This window comes from Lepus europaeus, chromosome X (genome assembly GCF_033115175.1).
Source record: "Lepus europaeus isolate LE1 chromosome X, mLepTim1.pri, whole genome shotgun sequence".
Taxonomy (NCBI): Eukaryota; Metazoa; Chordata; class Mammalia; order Lagomorpha; family Leporidae; genus Lepus; species Lepus europaeus.
The window spans coordinates 129,470,667-129,490,000 of NC_084850.1; the positions used below are offsets into that span (position 1 = coordinate 129,470,667).

At 45.0% G+C, this 19,334-nt stretch overlaps 1 protein-coding gene and 1 pseudogene across 1 annotated transcript in view; both read left to right on the plus strand.

Annotated features, from left to right (window-relative positions):
• Nucleotides 1-19,334, plus strand: part of MAP3K15 (mitogen-activated protein kinase kinase kinase 15) — a 119,284-nt gene that overhangs the window by 71,481 nt on the left and 28,469 nt on the right. Inside the window, exons 8-13 of the mRNA XM_062183153.1 lie at nt 4,436-4,548; nt 4,768-4,927; nt 8,055-8,205; nt 9,737-9,844; nt 13,245-13,294; nt 15,181-15,276. Coding sequence (XP_062039137.1) covers nt 4,436-4,548; nt 4,768-4,927; nt 8,055-8,205; nt 9,737-9,844; nt 13,245-13,294; nt 15,181-15,276 — 678 coding nt within the window. The remainder of the gene's footprint in view (nt 1-4,435; nt 4,549-4,767; nt 4,928-8,054; nt 8,206-9,736; nt 9,845-13,244; nt 13,295-15,180; nt 15,277-19,334) is intronic.
• On the plus strand, nt 18,191-18,567 carry LOC133753782 (transcription factor BTF3 homolog 4-like; annotated as a pseudogene).

Consider the following 19,334-nt stretch of genomic DNA (forward strand, 5'->3'; position numbering starts at 1 on the left):
GAATCCCTGCCCTCAGGGATCTAGCATTGCCAGCAAGGGAAGCCGGACCACTAAAGTAATGGAGATGGGACAGCAGCAGCTGGTGAGGCTAGGGCAGATGTTAAGCAGGGAGGGGAAAAAGGAAGGTGGGGAGGGCGGTCTCCAACTTTGAACAGGTGGACAGTGAGGGTCATTTACGACGTGAAGGTCATTGAGGGAGTGAGCCTTGCAGCTCACTGCTGCGAATGAGTTCAGGCAGAGGGATGGTAAGAGCAAGGGCCTTGTGGAAGAGAAAGGCTGGACGTGCTGGTGGAGTAGAGTAAGTAGAGGGGCAAGCACCATGAAGCCGGAGAAGGGGAAAAGACCCTTCTACTCTGAGTGCAAAGGAGTAGCCCTGGAAGGTTCTGAGCAGAGGAGTGATGGGATATGAGAAGAATACACTCGCTGCTATGCAAAGAAGAGTAGGCATACCAGCTATCGCTTGCTGCATAACAATGCCCAAAGGTAGTGCCTTCAAACAGCGAGAGAGGATTGCACACGCTTCTGTGGGTTTGCCAGGCTATCCCTCTGTTGCTTTACCTGGGCTCACTCTTTCTGTAAAAGAAAAATGATTTATTTATTTATTTGAAAGGCAGAGTTATGCAGAGGCAGAGAGAGAGAGTGTGAGAGAGAGGTCTTCCATGACTGGTTCACTCCCCAAATGGGCTCCACAGCTGGAACTGGGTTGATCCAAAGCCAGGAGCTTCTAGATCTCCCACGTGGCGGCAGGGGCCCAAGCACTTAGGCCATCTTTCGCTGCTTTCCCAGGCACATTCGCAGGAAGCCAGATCAGAAGTGGAGCAGCCAGGACTCGAACCAGTGTCAGTAGGGGATTCCATCACTACAGGCAGCAGCTTTACCCACTACACCACAGTGCCGGTCCCTCTTGGGCTCACTCTTACAGCAGGGGAGGATCAGGCAGGGATGGAAGATCGACGATGGTCTCCCACACGTATGGCAGCTGGTTGGACTGTTGGGGCACCCCTCAGTTTTCCACCATGGTCTAATCCTGGTAGACCAGCTCTCTGATTGGTAAGCGCCATTCTAAGTGAACGCTTAGGCTAAGGCTCAGAAACTCCCACAAGGTTACTTCTGCCATATGCAGAGGTGGGAGTAATGGCAAAGTGCATTGCCCAGAGGCTTTCGTATTGGGATGGGTGGAATTCGTGGTCATGAAACAATCTACCTGAGGGGCAAGGGCAGTAGTAGGGAACAGTTAGCCATTTGCAGTACAAGAGTTATCCCTTGATATTCGTAGGGGATCGATTCCAGGACTCACTGTGAACACCAAAATCCATGGATGCTCCAATCCCTTATATAAAATGACACAGTATTTACATATAATGTATGTAGTCTTCCCATTAACTTTTTTTTTAAAAGATTTACTTAATTTACTTGAAAGTCAGGGATAGAGAAGGAGAGGCAGAGAAAGAGGAGCCTCCTCTGGGTGTAGGGGCCCAAGGACTTGGGCCATCCTCCACCACTTTCCCAGGCCATAGCAGAGAGCTGGATTGGAAGTGGAGCAGCTGGGACTCAAACCAGCATCCATATGGGATCCTGGGACTGCAGGCGGCGGCCTTACCTGCTACGCCACAGTGCTCTCCCATTTACTTTAAATCACATTTAGATTATTTAAAATACCTAATATAATGTAAATCTATGTAAATACGTGTTATACTGTATTCTTTAGGAAATAATGATAAGAAAAAATCTGTACATGTTCAGTACAGATGCAATTATCTTTAAAAATATTTTCAACCTGTGGGGCCAGTGTGTGGTCTAATGGTTAAAATACAAGTTTCATATGCCTGTATCTCACCTTGGAGTGCCTGGATTCGATTCCTGACGCGAGCTTCCTGCTAATGCACACACTGGGAGACATTGGTAATGGCTCAAGTAATTGAGTTCCTGCCACCCATGTAAGGCCTCGATTGAGTTGCTGGCTCCCGTCTTTAGCCTGACCCAGTCCCAGCCTTTGTAGGCACTGGGGGAGTGAACCAGCGTACAGGAACTCACTCTCTGTCTCTCTGCTTATCAAAAAAATATATTTTCCATCCATGCTTGGTTGAATCTGAAGATGTGGAACCTGTGGGTATAGATGGCCAGTGTATTTCAGGGAGAGCTGATGATGGCTTGAACCAGGGTGGTAGTGATGAAAATGATGAATGGTTGTAGTCTGGATTTATTTTGAAGGTGGAGCCAACAGCTCACATCACCCATTTCCATCCAAAGAACCCTTGGCATTGCTGCTCTGCTCTCATTTAATTCCAGCTGCTTCCTTGTACCCTCTTCTCCTTCCATGCATGTGGAAGGCTCTGTCTCTCCCTTCTCTCCATTCCCACATATACGTCTCTGACAGGCCTGCCGACCACCACACCTTGGAACCCTTAGCTGGAGATTGCCACCCCAACATCTAGCTTAAGCTGGGTCCAACATCGCCCCTCTTTGCCCATCAATTCTACCTCAGGATGGAGATGACATTTAAGACCCAACATGTTTCTTCTTCACAGGGTATAGCTTCCAATATTGCCATCTATCATTTTTTTTTTTACCAAAAGGTTTAAACTTTTAGTTAATGTTTGCTTCCCATCACTCTCCTCCCCAGACAATCAGTTCCTGTTTCCAGCCCTTCTGAGAGTCGTCCCTCACTCCTTGACAATCCTTTCCCATCACCAGCTCCCCCCAGTCATTGCCAAGTTTAATTTTTTTGGCCAGGTGGGCTCCCTGCTTGGTATCTCTTCAGTGCATCCTCCCCTAAAGCTCAGAAGCCCACCACGACTCCCTATTCCACGTTAAATAAAACTTCACACTCTGAGATCACCGTTCTCGGTGCTTGAAAAGTTTTCTCAAAACCACCCACCTCTAGTCCCTTTTCTCACTACCTGGTGTGTGTCCAACTGAACGGAAGTTCCTTAGCTACTCCACAAATCCCGTCTCTGCTCCTGCCATCTTCTGTGGCAGGGGTCCCCATTCCAGATCACTGCTCTCGTGACACACAGATCACATTTCTTAGTCTTCTGAGAAGGGTGTGTTGGCTCCAGGTGAGACTTTGGAGGTCATCTAACCCAAGCCCTTCAAGTACAGAGGTGGAGCGTTTTGTTGAGGGAAGTGTGGTCCTCCACATAGTCATCCATAAGGAAGAGAAAGAAATGTAATTATTTTTGGAAAGAAAATGTATAAAAAAGAAAAAAGTAGGGAGTGAAGATGGCACTGTCAGCCTCTTGGTGTAAAATCGCTGTTCCCGTTTTGTATCTTCCTCCTTATCCTACTGGAGCAGTTCCCTGCCTCTTCCTCACTGTTCTTACAGCTGTTTGCGATGCCGGGTTCTGGCATTACTACTTCAGCCGTGAGAAAATGATTCTGAGTTGTGATGTCACCAAACAAATGACTTGTAGAGAAATAGCCTATGGTTAATGCCACTTCTGTGAAATAGGAAACACTGTAAAACTTGTCTAACTCTAAAGAATGAAGTTGGAACATCAAATTCTGATTGCCTTTAGCGGATAGGATTATAATAGATTTTAAGTTTCTTTTCTATGCTTGAATATATTTCCCTATTTTATGAGATCATTTTGGCTTTCCAAATAAAATATAAACTTTATGAAGAAAACTTAGAACTCACTTAGTGAAAATTACTCTGTTGCTATTATGAAATTTTAAGAAAGATGTCCAAGATGAGGGGAAGAATCCTAGAAAATAGAGTAGTAAGGGTTTTCATGAGTAGATTGGTTTGTGACACTATGAGCATACTTTGTATTTTTTTGTTTGTTTGTTTGACAGGCAGAGTTAGAGACAGAGAGAAAGGTCTTCCTTCCGTTGGTTCACCCCCCCCCCCCAAATGGCCACTATGGCCGGTGCTAGGCCTATTCAAAGCCGGGAGCCAGGTGCTTCCTCCTGGTCTCCCATGCAGGTGCAGGGCCCAAGGACTTGGGCCATCCTCCACTGCCTTCCTGGGCCACAGCAGAGAGCTGGACTGGAAGAGGAGCAACCAGGACAGAATCCAGTGCCCCAACTGGGAGTAGAACCTGGGGTGCCAGTCCCGCAGGTGGAGGATTAGCCTAGTGAGCTGCGGCGCCGGCCTATTTTTATTATTTTTTAAAGATTTATTTGGTTGAGAGAGAGAGGTCTTCCATCCACTGGTTCACTCCCCAAATGGCCGCAACGGCCAGAGCTGTGTTGATCTGAAGCCAGGAGCTTTTTCCAGGTCTCCCATGCAGGTGCAGGGGCCCAAGGACTTGGGCCATCCTCCCCTGCATTCCCGGGCCACAGCAGAGAGCTGGATTGGAAGTGGAGCAGCCGGGACTTGAACCAGTGCCCACATGGGATGCTGGCACTGCTAAGCTTCAACGCCGGCCCCCACATTTTTTATTCTAATATAAGGTGATATAATAGTAATTTGATGGTTCTGTAATTACAGGTATCGCAAAGGATTTGAACTCCAGTCATCTCTTTATTCTGGAATTAACCTTGCAGTTTTGCTGTTGGTTGCTGGTCAAAAATTTGAAACTTCCACGGAACTACGGAAAATAGGTAACCCTATTTATTATTGTAGATGGTGATGCTTTGGTTATACAAGGTTAGCAGTAAAGATTATACTCAGATAACTAAGATTGCATTTCAAAAGGAATAATCAGATAGTTTCTGAGGTAGCAGCTGAAATAAATGCCTGCTTGTCCTCTCTAAAGGTTTGCATGATATGACAAAGTAGGAAGATTTTTCATGACTTTATCTAAAATTCAACTTCTTTAGGTGCCAGGCTGAACAGTTTGTTGGGAAGAAAAGGGAGTTTGGAGAAAATGAGCAATTACTGGGATGTGGGTCAGTTCTTCACTGTCAGCATGTTGGCCACTGATGTCAGCAAGGCCATCCAGGCAGCTGAGCGGTTGTTCCGATTGAAGCCTCCAGTCTGGTGAGTTGGATGTGTGTGTTTGTCATCACCCATCTCATCTGACCTTGCTCTGAAATGCCTCCCCTAGAAGAAAAGTCAGAAATGCAAATGACAATAATTTCTCTGATTTCTTCATTAAGGCCAGGTGAGGGCAGACATAAGAGCTCTGAGGGCTCACTTGGTTTTAATTGAAGGGAAGGACAGATACTTGCACACACAGAATACACCTCTGCTTGCTATATCTCTGAGATTAGATTTGTAATCCTGTTTTTTCAGGTTGTCTAGGTCATCAAGAGCAAAACAGTCCTTGGTACCAGAACACATTATACATTTGTGAGAAAACATACAGTAGAGCTAACACACACACACACACACATACACACACCAGGAAAGGTGCATTTCTCACAAATGAAAACTGGAACTAAAAACCAATAATACAATATGGCAATGAAATGGTGGGACAGCTCCAGCCCTAGGTTAGCTCATTATACAACCATTTCAGTGTGCAAAGAACAGGAATTATTTGAAGACACGGAAATGTGCCCATGGTTTGTGGACTAAGAAAAGCCAATTACAGGCCGGCGCCGTGGCTCAACAGGCTAATCCTCCGCCTTGCGGCGCCGGCACACCGGGTTCTAGTCCCGGTCGGGGCACCGATCCTGTCCCGGTTGCCCCTCTTCCAGGCCAGCTCTCTGCTGTGGCCAGGGAGTGCAGTGGAGGATGGCCCAAGTGCTTGGGCCCTGCACCCCATGGGAGACCAGGAGAAGCACCTGGCTCCTGCCATCGGAACAGCGCGGTGAGCCGGCTGCAGCGCGCTACCGCGGCGGCCATTAGAGGGTGAACCAACGGCAAAAGGAAGACCTTCCTCTCTGTCTCTCTCTCACTGTCCACTCAGCCTGTCAAAAAAAAAAAAAAAAAAAAGCCAATTACAGGATATGTTTTTCTGTATCAGTGTTTCTGAGGCTGTATCATGCATCAGAGTCAGCTGTGTTGATTACAATACAGATTGCAGAGCCCACCCTTAGGAATTCCGGCTCCCTGAGTTTGGAGGAGACCCTGAGAATTTGCATTTACGAATGAATAACTACAGCTGCTGTGCCATACTTTGAGACCCAGTATTCTATATGATCTCATTTTAACTAAAAATGTTTAGTATGTGACTCACAAGGAACCATCTGAGAGGGGTGGACAGGGTCTGACTTCCCCATAGACATGAAATGAAGCTTCATTAGAATTGTGATGGCTATAGTCTCATAACAGATACTTGATATTTGTATAATGAATCAATAATGAATGAGGAATTGTCTCCAAAATATTGATAATGGTTATCTCCAGAAGATAGTTTTATAAGAAGTTTTTATTCTGTTTTTCCTTATCTCTTTTTTATTTTTCAAAAATGCACATGGAGTACTTGCATGATTTTTTGAAAGTTACTTTTAATGATCTGTGCTCATGTGCCCCAGTTCAGTGAGCCAGCCTGGATTCCCAAGAGTAGGAATCTCTTCACCTATACCTAGGTTGACCTCATTTCTTCCCAATGTGATGGACCTTAAATTTGGCCCCCAACCCATATCATTCTTCTGAAAGTTCTCTGAGGCTGCGAGAACCCCGAGCCAGGTTGGGCCTCCAGGTCTCGTGGAGTGACTGTTAGTGGAGTGCTGATTTTAAAGTGCCACTGGTGCATTTGAACCAGATGGAGCTGCCTCCAGGGAGAGGAGACCTCAGGGTTGGATGTATTCGCATTGTATCAGCAACCAGGCTGACTTGGGGTGTGTAATCTGTTGTGGAGGGTCCCTAAGACCACTCTTGAGTTCATGACTTGCTTGAAGAATCAGAGTTCATAAAAGCTATTGTATCTGTTGTTATGGTTTATTACAATGAAAGCATAGAGATTAAAACCAACAAAAGCAAGAGGCGCATAGGGCAGAGTCCGGGGAATCCCCGAGCCTCCGGTTGGTCTCTCACAGTGGAGTCATATGGACAACGTGCAACTCCCCCAGCAATGATGTATGACAGCATGCACGAAGTATTGGCAGCCAGGGAAGGTTACTGAGCCTTGCTGTTCAGGATTTTAACTGGGAGTGGATCTTGTACGCCTGGAGTGCTCCTATAGCTGATCTTAGTGCCTCAGTTTCCAGCCTCTTCAGAAGTCAAAGTGACACAGCATCACCCAAAACCCCCATCATGTCTTACTAATAAAGGATACATAGCCCAAGGCCCGAGGTAAACAAAGGCACTCCTGAGTAGGCAGGGTATCCCAAGGGCTTAGAGGTGATCTCCCATTAGGCAGGCCCCGGCCGGACCTTTCTTTGAATGTGTAGAGTTTGGACAGCCCAAGCTTGAGTACCCAAGCATGGCAGTGCTTCCCAGACTCAAAGAGAATACTATAATGCTTTCAGAGGAACCATCCTCATTTGGTACCAGGGAGGACATGACCACTGCTGCCTGGTGTCTGTGTTTCAAAAAGTTCAATTTACCTGAAGACAGCAAAGGTGCACTTAGAGTGAAGAGTTCATCAAAATCTACCTGGCCATGTTCTGATATTTTTAAAAAATGAAAAAGAGTTTCCGATTAGTGATTGCCATGGCTAAAGGGGAAGTGGAGATTGGAGAGAAGTAGGTGTGACTAGCAGGGTGGCATTTGGGGTCCTTGTGGTGATGGAAATGTTCTCTGCCTTGACTGTGTGTATGTCAACAACCTTGTGATGTTGTACTCCAGTTTTGCAAGATGTTACCTTGGGGGGAAACAGGATGGAGAATATAGATGGATTCTGTGTATGTTATTTCTGATAATTCAACATAAATAGAAAATTACCTCAAAGTTTAATTTTAAAGATGAGTTATAAATTTTATGGTTTTTAATTGCTTGGAGTGTCAAGCTGCTTCCTCTTGTTATATGCTTTCCAGTCTCTTCTTTCAGCCCAATGTGGGTAAAAAGCTGTGCTGTACGAGTTTGCTCGACTGGGTTCTTTTGCTTCCTATGTGGGTTCTATTCATTGGTTATGTGACTGTGGAGTTAGGTTTGCGAAGCACTTGTGACAGAATATACATTTTAGTAATGAAAGCCTTTGGGGGGGGGGGTTATAGCAAGTAGGATTGCACTCAGTTTGTTTGGGAGTCTAATTTCTTGGTGTTTGTGACTTTGCCAGGTACCTGCGATCATTGGTTCAGAACTTGTTCCTCATTCAGCGCTTCCGGAAACCCATTATCCAACATTCACCCCAGTCTGAGCGGCTTAACTTCTGGTTAGAGATCATTTTTCAGGCAACAAACGACGTTTCTGTTGGACTCAGATTTCCAGTAAGATATGCTAATTTCACTGCTTTATCATCCAAAAGGTGTTGATGCTATGTGATCATCAAGTACCTTGAAAGGAAGAAAGCTGTAATATAATTTAAAATACAAGAGTAGCCGTGTATCCCATGTGGAATTGGGAAGTGATAGATGGACTGACTGAAAGAAGTTGGCCATACCCCCATGATTTCGTCCTCAAGGGACGCTGAGCAGTGTCTGGCGGCATTTGGGGGCAAGACTGGCATCTAGTCAGCACTGACCAGGGATGCTGCACAGGACAGCCCCTACATGTCCCTAGTGCCACAGGAGAGAACCCTGCTGTGGAACAAAGGTAGTCCTCACCGTGGACACTTAGAGTGCGGGCCAGTTTCCTGTGAAGGTTTGGCTGCCTCCAGTGCTGCGAAGTAATACGTCAGACTTCATTGGAAAAGCAAAAGAGCTTTGAGTTTTTCAGAGTGTTTTGTTTCAATCGTATGCCCATTTGATAGAGTCCTAAGAGACATACCTCCGTGTCCTGGAAATTGGGCTTCGACTGATGGTGTGTGATACTCATGCAGTGAGATTGTGTGAACATGCAGTTCTCAAGAATTTCATTACACATCTAACAGAAGGTTGACTTGGTTTGCAGTGAATGTGACTGCTGTTTTGTTCCTGGGTAATACATTTTAAAGTGTTCTTTCACTTATTAAATATTTGAAGCCTACTGCAAGGTACACACAAATAAGGGAATGGACACAAGCATAATCTCCAGCCAGGTGTAGTCCTGGTAACCGTGCTGCTTTACTTGCGGTGGAGGTTCATCCCCCTCTCTTTGCCTCTACACCTTCCCCTTCTCCTCCCTCCCCTGCCTCCCCCTCCTCTCTCAATGAAATGACACTTTATGGATGAAATGTCGCTCGCTTTTCATCTCTTCCTTGTGTCTTTATAGACTTGTACCTGCCAACCATCTGATCTACTCGCTCATTGATCTCAATAACTGTGACCTCTCCCTTTCTTCTCTGTCGCCTCCTCACGCAGGCCTTTGTGGGCCACCCTGTCCGGAGAAGTGCCCCATCCTGCTCTTGCAGCCCAGTTGTGCCTTATTTACTTCAGAGCACTGTGTGACGTTAGGTCGCACAGCCCAGCCGTGCGTGTTGCTCTGTGTGCCCCATCAGAGCACAGCCGTGCAGCCAGCAGGGAGCTGTGTGTGCTGCTGGACCCGGCTCCTGGAGCAGCCCTTGGCACACACCAGGGGACTTCCAGAAGCTGCTGGAAAATGAAAGGAAAAGATAAGTGTGTTTTGATGGAAGAAGTTTGGAAATTCATGCATGTGGAGGGTTTGAACGTTCATGGGAAATGTGTACTATGAAAGATGTATGCATAGATTTCAAAATGCTTGCGTCAAAGTCAACTTCCCTTGTCATTCCATCTTCAGGGACTTTTTGGAGGCCTCAGTGAGTGAGTGTTGACTGCAAACACTTTCCGCTTCCTCCCCGTTGCAGGGTCCATCTGTGTTTTAGATTCCAGTGTGTCACACAGGAATCTGTTCTCGTTTTAGGTTCTGGTGATTGAGCCAACCAAAATCTACCAGCCCTCGTATGTTTCCATCAACAGTGAAGCTGAGGAGAGAACGGTTTCTCTGTGGCACGTCTCACCCACGGAGATGGTAAGGGAAGCGTGGCTTCATCAACAATTTGATTGAATTTAAAAGAAAACAAAACCAGGCCAACATTCTCATACTTAAGTTCTGAATGATGGGGTGTATGAGAAAGTGTAGTGACAGGCCGGCGCCACGGCTCACTAGGCTAATCCTCTGCCTGCGGCACCGGAACCCTGGGTTCTAGTCCCGGTTGGGGCGCTGGATTCTGTCCCGGCTGCTCCTCTTCCAGGCCAGCTCTCTGCTGTGACCCAGGAGGGCAGTGGAGGATGGCCCAAGTGTTTGGGCCCTGCACCTGTATGGGAGACCGGGGGAAGCACCTGACTCCTGGCTTCGGATTGGCGCAGGAAGACCTTTCTCTCTGTCTCTCCCTCTCTCACTGTCTAACTCTGCCTGTCAAAAAAAAAAAAAAGAAAAAGAAAAAGAAAGTGTAGTGACAGATGAAGCAGGTGTCCCCATGTGCGGAGGGGAGGATCGGGGGCACACTGGGAGGGTTGCATATAAAGACACAGAATTAGATGTCACTGAAAGAGGGATTCTGAAGAATGCCAACCTCACGAGCACGTCTCAGGAGCAGAGATTCCCAGGGATGGACCCACTGGGCTCAAGGACACGTGCATTTAAAACTTCAGAAGTTACTGTCGGGTTCATTCCAGTTTATACTCTCACACCAACAATGTGGGAGAGGGAGAGATTTTATTTGCCCACTAAAGAAGTGACAGAAATGCCGGGTTGGACCTCATGGTTTGTGCAAACAGTGATCTTTTCAACTCTTTATCTGAAGCTCGTCATCAGCTTTTTCCTCCCCTAAACTTGGCAGCAATAGAGAAACATAGCACCTTGGCCAAGTGCATCAGCTCGCTACGTGTGTGTTTTCATGGAGCATGAGGAGAGGTCTGCCATTAACGTGGCAAAGAAAGACTGTTTTCCTTCTTACAAACACGAGTGAGAATGACTATGTCTCAATCAGGTAAAGATAAGCAATATCTTAAAAATAAAATGCAACATTTTGTAATAAGCAGGGGCTCAAATTCACTTTAGAAACCCCTTATAATACAGAGTCACGATATCTTAAGTGTTGAACAGTGACCTTGTCCAATATTTAACAATAGGGCAACCGTCTTAGCATTGACAGTTGAGTCAGCCGCGGTTAGTGCTGGGATGCGCTTGTGGTTTTGTTCCACTTGCACTGTATACATTAAATATTTGAGTGCAAAAGAGAAAAATTCAAGCTATTACAAAGTACATGCATGGAATGCATACGGATCTATCTTTGAAAAATGCACACATCTTTTAATTTGCTTATTTGGTTTGTGACCCTATCCCTGAGTATATACATGGCGAATATGGAAGGATAGCTAAGGGTAGGACAAGAAACAACATTGGCAGAGTTTGCTGGACGTCACCGTTGAGCCGCAGTCAGGTGTCAGTTCTGTGAATCGCCCTGTTGAGTTAGACACTAACCTTCCTTATTTGTGTCATGGCTGCCACTGTGATATAAGAAGATTCTCAAAACCTTGATCTGTGGTTCTGCTGTTGCATCGATGGAGGTGCACAGTATCTTATGTTGACAAGTAGTTGCAAAAAAAATAATATCAAAGTGACTCTTTATACTTTTAATGCAAAATGGTTTTGATCTCATGGAATTCTACAAACTTTGCCTGCCTCATCTGAATTCTAAAGTGCTTGCTGGCCCTTGATGGAAATTTCCAGTGGAGTGGTACATGAAGGCACTTCACAACTTGGTGGAAAATGGAATTAAATGATAAGTTGATTTTGGTGCAGACAGGTTTTGAAATCCGTGCCTACAAGGGCTCTTCAGAAAATCTGCGGCAGATGCATATTATGAAAATACTGCATGCCTTTCAAAAATTTTTGTACCTAAATGAACATACCGTCCCCTTCCATTTTCCCCAAACATTTTGGAGTAACCACGTATCTCAGCAGGTGGAGATGTTTTACTTTGTGTATAGTCCGTAATAAGAAATGGAAAGGAGCTGTGCAAGCAGCAAGGGGCCCGCACATTCTTTCCTGGTGGGCTACGGGTGGAGTGTGGGAAGGGAAAGTACACATACATACTTCCTATGATGTCCCCATACAATAGATTGAGTTCCGGTTTAGTAGCCAGCGATTGAGAACCGTTGTAGAAGTAAAGAGCAGGGGGAATGCTGGCACACGCTGAGCACTTGGGCAAAGGGGGAGGCTCATTTGTAGTGTGGGCTAATTCCTGCTGACAGATTTGTAGTATTTGCTTATCTTAATGGTGTGACTATTCCACAAGGCCAGGTTCAAGCAACCTATATCAGGTCACCAAAAAAAGGAATTAGGAAGAAAGGAGCAAACTCAGCGTTGCCGAGCCGGCGCAGGCTGTGTCTGGCACGCTGATCCAACTGCAGGAGGCTGTGCGGAGCAGGAGGCCTCGGTCTCGTGGTGCGGATGCTGGCTGTAGGAAGGGTTCATTTTGAGAAATCACTCGCGTCTCACCCTTCTCTTGCCTGCGTTGTTCCTGACATTCCTCAGGCCAACCAGATGGATTTACCTGTGGATTTTCTTTCTTTAAGATGTATTTATTTATTTATATTCATTCATTCATTTATATATATATATATATATTTAATTATTTGAAGGCAAAGTTTTAGATGAGGAGAGACAGATCTTCCATCCACTGGTTCACTCCCCAAATGGCCACAATGGCTGTAGCTGGGCCAATTCAAAGCCAGGAGCCAGGAGCTTCTTCCCAGTCTCCCATGTGGGTGCAGGGGGCCAAGGACTTCAGCCATCTTCCACTGCTCTCCTAGGCCACCAGCAGGGAGCTGGATCAGAAGTGGAGCAGCCAGGACTTGAATCGGTGCCCATATGGGATGCTGGTGTCACAAATTTAGATCATCTGTTCTTAACTAGTTTAGAAATAACAAAGGAATGGGGCTGGCACTGTGGTGTAGCCAGTAAAGTCACTGCCTGTAGTGTCGGCATCCCATATGGGCACGGGTTCAAGTCCTAGCTGCTCTTCTTCTGATCCATCTCTCTGCTATGGCCTAGGAAAGCAGTGAAAGATGGCCCAAGTGCTTGGGCCCCTGCACCCATGTGGGAGACCCAGAAGAAGCGCCTGGCTCCTGGCTTTGAATTGGCCCAGCTACAGCCATTGTGGCCATTTGGGGAGTGAACCAGTGGATGGAAGACACCCCTCCCCCCCGCTTCTGCCTCTCTGTAACTCTGCCTTTCAAATAAGTCTTTAAAACACAGCAGAATGTTTATAATACATTAGAAAATATTTCTGGTGATGCAAGTTACGCAAAGTAGATCTCTCTGATCTGCAAATCGGTGCTGAAAGAAAAATAGCAGAAGCAGTTGACCATAGGATGAAATTGGGAGAAATCAAGCTCCTTACTTCTGTCTTTGCTACTTGCAGAAACAGATCCACGAATGGCATTTTACAGCCTCTTCCATTAAGGGAATAAGGTAAGAACATAAAACAAACCGTAATGATTGTTTTGATGTAAATAATGATGACAATGTTGTATGCGTGTGAATGTTCCCATCTGCTCTGCTTACTTTGCATGGAATCCAAAATGGGTTGTTTTCTCCTTCGTTGTCCTACCTGAGCTGGTTCATCACGCGCAGCTAGTAAGAGCTGCTCAGCTTGTTATATAGCAGCAGTAGCTTTTCTTGTATCCAGCAGGCAAAAAACACACAAACTCTCTGGTCTTAAACTTTAAACAAGCTAGGCTGCATCTGCAGATAGAGCGTTCTCTTCTGTGAGCCAAAGATGTTCAAGTGCTCAGGGACCCTGATTGCCGAAGGCAGGAGTTATTTGGTACTGACACGTGGGTGGAGTCTTCTGGGCAGAGTGATGGAGCCAGGCTGTTATTAGGGAAGTAGGGAGGGAGGTGGTGTACTCCCAAGGGGAGGTGTGGCATTTGCTGTTTTGGGATCAGGGCTGGTGTGCATTTGGGCCCAGGCCATGTTGCCTCCCATAGCTGGACTAACTCGCCTCAGCTGCTCTCATCACCCTGCCGGCACATCCAAGGATGGGTGCAAGGCTGTGGGGCAGAATGTGAGATGTAATCCTTCTGTGCTGTGTGACATTGGAAAAGTCACTTAGCTTCTCTGGGTCTCAGGTTTTTCCCTGTTCTCATCAAATCAAGGGCTTGGACTGGAACTTTCCTCAGGCTACTGAATGAATAAATCCCCATTCACCTCCCAGAGTGTGATCCTGTCCTGGGCACAGTGTTTAAGTTAGAATAATGTTTATATCACTTTAAAGGGAGGGAAACAATTTAAGTGCAGAGTAGTTCATTTAGATAGTATTGACCAGAAAATGCAAGCTAGTTCAAAGGATTTGAACCATTCGCGAAGATTTATAAAGGGCCCGGATGACTCAGAGCCTGGGACTTATGTGACCAGAAGAGCATCTTTAAACATGCCTGGGGCTTTCCAGCTAACTGACAGTTCCTTCACAGATTGATTCTCGAGACTTCCTTGTGTCTAACTTAGCTGGGATTCTTTTTGACTCATGCTGCACTATTGCTGTGTCAGCTCAGCACTGGTCATGTGATCCATAACGTGAAGAATGATCTCAGGAGGTTTTTGTCTCAGCAAGAGGTGGCTTAGGAGGGGCCAGGAAAAGGGCCTTCATCTATTCACAGGGCTGGTTGTGCCTGATTCTCCAGAGAATTCTTCACCCAGTGGGACGAGGGCCATTGCTGAGGCTTTAGCCCAGTGTCAGTCAAAAACTTTGTCACAGTGCAACCTGTCAGCAGATGGAGTGTGGTGATGTTCTGTCGCTGGATAGGTCCAAGCAAGCTAAATATTGCTTATTGGAGGAGTCCCAGAGTCAGGGCCAGATAGTGGGTGGAGGTGGACCAGATAGCATTTTGAGCCAAAAATACAGTATTCATTCCTGTTTCCCTTGTATGGACAGAAATACGGTGCCCTGATATTTTCCAAGTCTGGAAGTTCTTCTGCTGCCATAATAGATTATTTTACAAATATCTATTTGCCTTTTTGGTGAGATCCTAAAAACTCCTTGAAGGCAGAGAGCATATTTTCTTCTCTCTCCTGTCGCCCGTGTGTTTTCCATAGCATTGGATATGTATGGTAAGTTCTGGATGCATATTAAAGTCAGTTGAAAAATACAAACTCAAACAGAAGCAAGATAAATGTCCCTGGCACTGAAATTTCATAGAGAAATGAAAGGCAAGGGTTATGGGTGTTTCTTAAAACATTGTAATGAATCTTTCTGAAGTTTGTAAAATTAAAGAGAATATATCAGGAGGTTTTCTCAAGAGATGAAAATTGGCAGCATCACTTACATGTAAGCATGCTTCTGCTTTGTAATTTTGCAGCCTATCCAAGTTTGATGAACGCTGTTGTTTTCTTTACGTCTATGACAATTCTGATGACTTTCAAATCTACTTCTCCACTGAAGAGCAGTGTGGCAGGTGAGTCAGCTGGCTCAGGTATTTGCAGTCTGATTGTGGTGAATCACTTTTAAAGGGCCTTTGTTGTGAAAAGTATGTATTTACGGTCTTGAAATGTTAACCTGCGGAAAATGATTTCCATGGCTTTCTTGAGCTATAGTTCACTTGCCCTGCAATTCAAGGAGTTATGGTGTACAAGTCTGACTTGTGGTATATCCACTGGGTCTTGCAGCCATCACCACTCTGATCTTGGAATATTTCCATCAACCCCCCACGTAGAACCAATATCCATTAGCAGTCACTCTCGGTTGCCCTCCATCCTCGCTCCCCATGAAATCTAGCCCTAGTGACTGTAATCTACTTTCTGTCTCTCTGGATTTGCCTGTTCTGAGCATTTCATGTAAATGGGATCATATAGCACGTGGTCTGTAGTATCTGACTTCTACATAATGTGGTATTGTCAAGGTTCATCCGTGTTGTGGCATGTATCAGTGCTTTATTCCTTTTTTTGGGTGAGTATAGATAAACCACATTTTATTTATGTGTTCATCAGTTGATCAGCATTGGGTTTTTTCCTACTTTTTAGCTATTATGAATTTTGTTTCTATAAACATTGATGTGCAAGTTTTCGTGAGGTCACGTGTTTTCATTTCTCCTGGAGACAAATTATTGGGTCTTATGGTAACTGTCTAACCTTTTGATGAACTTCCATACTGTTTTCTCATCTTAGGTTTCTGTTGGCAGTGCATAAGGATTCTAATTTCCCCATGTCCTTGCTGACTTTACTATTATCTACTAGCTGAGAGACAGAATCTCACTCCGGCCTGGACGTACATTTCCCTAGTTGCTAATGATACTGAGCTGCTTTTCACGTGCTTGTTGCCCATTTATGTGTTTTCTTGAGAGCAATATCTATTGAAATCCTCTGCCTAGTTCAAATGTTAAACTTTTTATTTTGCAAAATATCCCGAGCTACAGGGAAGCTTCAAAAACAGCACTAAGATATCGATGTGTTTCACCCAGAATTCCCCAGCATTAACTCCACCTCATTTCTGTTACGGTCTCTCCATATGCATGGGATTATTTGTCTGAACTGTTTAAGAGTCAGCTATAGGTATAATGCTCTATCACCTCTAAATACTGCAGCATGTTGCTTAAAAACAGGGACCTTTACTTACGCAATTACTGTAATCTATTCAGCAAATTAAAGTTGATATGATCCTTTAACCCAGAAACCTTATCCAAATGTCACTTATTGTCTAACCAGTGCCCTTTAGAGCAAAACAAAAGATTTTGTTTCCTCTGGTCCGTGATCCAGTCCAGAATTTCGTGCTGCAGTGAGTCGTGGTGTCTGTAGGGTCTGCTGAAGTCTGGACGGGTTCACCTGCAGCCTTTCTTGACTTCATAGTTTTGAACAGTACAGGTTGTGCAGTCCTTCAGTTGAGGTCTGTTTGCTGTTTCCTCATGAGTGCACTCGTGCTAGGTATTGGGGGCAGGAATGCCACAGAAGTGATATTGTATCCTTTCCCATGCCTCGTATCCAGGGACACACAACACCATGGTGTCACTGCTGGTGATGTTAACTTGGGTCACTGGGTGAGAGTGGCGTTTGTCAGCTCTGTGCAAAATTTGCCTGTTTTCAATTGGGTCATCTGTTTATTATTGAGCTTTAAGAGTTCTTTATGAAGTCTCTTATCAGAGGTGATTTGCAAAGACCTTCTCCCATGTTGTGGGTTGTCTTTATTCTGCTGATGGTACTACCTGCGGTACAAAGTTCTTAATTTTCATGAAGTTCATTTTATGATTTTCTTTACTTTTATGATTTGTACTTTTGGTCGATATCTCTATTAGCTTTTTGTTAGTATGACTAAATACTGAAGTCATGCTACTTTCAAAGGAAAGAGAGGTTTCTTTCGGCTTATGGTTTTGGAGGTTTGCAGTCCAGGATCAGGTGAACTCTATCAGTTCAACCATCTGATAAAGCTGGAAGATGACAGTGTTGGAGCACATGAAAAGGGGGAGGACCACGTGGCAGGCCAGGAAGCAGAGAGAGAACAGCTGGGCCTGGCCCAGGCTTAAATAACCAGCCCTCTAGTGAGATTCCCCACTAAGGACCTGAGGACTTCCTGCTAGGGCCACCTCCTGTATATCATAATTGGATCAAGTCTCTACCCTGTTAGTACCATCAGTCCATGACTTTGGAATGGAACTACCTGCATGAGTTGGGGAGCCAAGTCATGTTTAAACTGTAGCACTAAGTACGCTTTACCTAACACAAGATGCTCTTATATTTAGACCTCTGATACACTGTGAACTAATTTTTCATGTGGTGTGATGTACGGGGTCTAGTTTCATTCTTTTCCATGTGGTTACATGGTTGTCCTGGCACCATTTGTTTAAAAAAAAAAAAAAAAAAAACTATTGTTGGCTCTTACCGTGTGCTGGTGTTAGAACGCCCTCCTTGCTTCAGGGTACAGCTCGCAGAAAGAAGGAAGGTAGTGCATAGAACAGCTACAGCTGGCCGGCGCCGTGGCTTAACAGGCTAATCCTCCGCCTTGCGGCGCTGGCACACCGGGTTCTAGTCCCGGTTGGGGTGCCGGATTCTGTCCCGGTTGCCCCTCTTCCAGGCCAGCTCTCTGCTATGGCCCGGGAAGGCAGTGGAGGATGGCCCAAGTGCTTGGGCCCTGCACCCCATGGGACACCAGGAGAAGCACCTGGCTCCTGGCTTCGGATCAGCGAGATGCACTGGCCGCAGCAGCCATTGGAGGGTGAACCAACAGCAAAAAGGAAGTCTCTCTCTCTCTCACACACTGTCCACTCTGCCTGTCAAAAAAAAAAAAAAAAAAAAAGAACAGCTACAGCTGATGACAAAAAGCTTCAGAGTGCTCTCAAAAAACTGGCTGTGAATACTGTACCTGGTGTTGAAGAGGTGAACATGATTAAAGGTGATGGGACAGTTACTCATTTCAACAATCCCAAAGTCCAAGCTTCCCTCTCTGCTAATACCTTTACAATTACTGGTCATGCAGAAACCAAGCTGGTCACAGAAATGCTTCCTGGAATATGAAGTCAGCTTGGTGCTGACAGCTTAACCAGCCTTAGGAAGTTAGCTGAACAGTTCCCACGGCAAGTGTTGGATAGCAAAGCACCGACACCAGAAGACATTGATGAGGAAGATGATGATGTTCCAGATCTTGTAGAAAATTTTGATGAAGCATCAAAGAATGAAGCTAACTAAATTCATTTTTTGGTTTTTGAAAGCTAGCATAGACTAGGTTTAACAGATCAGCTATGTGGTTCCAAAGTTTTACAGACACAGAGAACGTCACCTGTTAGTAGTTCAGTAATATAAATATTTTGTATATCAATAATGTTCAGCATTGTTCGGTCATTGGATTTTGCCTTTTGCATTTCCTCCCAGGATATTTTCTTTTGGTCAAAATATGAATACTGGTGGAGTTTAAGGGTGTTTTGGGTTTGATTTTGTTGTTGTTGGGATGTTTTTGATGTATGTATGTGTATTTATGCGTGTGGCTATGTTTGTGTATAGTAGAGAGCAGCTTGGAAAACAGTTCTATTTATCTACCTTCTTCCCCTAGTAGAAATAAAACAAATCTTTACATTTGTCCCCCCATTTCCCCCCAATATTGAATGCACAGAAGTAATGAAAGTATCTTGGATTTCAGGTCTGAAGAGATTTGAGAGGTTTGGTTTTAACTTGTTTGCATAACTGTCATATTTTTATATACATCTTTAGGTTTAAAATGTCTTGAGATATTTTGCTACCAGCTTAATTCTAGAGTAACAGGTAGCATATCTTCAGTATGGTTGCCTTAGATCCACTTACCTAGTCAGAAAAATTCCTTGTACTAGCTTTCTTCCTTTGTCTTTTTTCCTCTCCTTTTAATCTTCAAGTGGCCTGGTGAAATCTATGGTAGTGTCTTCCTCATCTTTCACCTAGCTTAAGAGTGCTCTCCATGTAGAGTTAAGTGAGTGCCTAAGGCCTTCTGTAAGATTTTGGTCCCTCAACTTGAAAAACAACAGCTGCATCTTCAACTTTTATGTCTCCTGGATTTTAC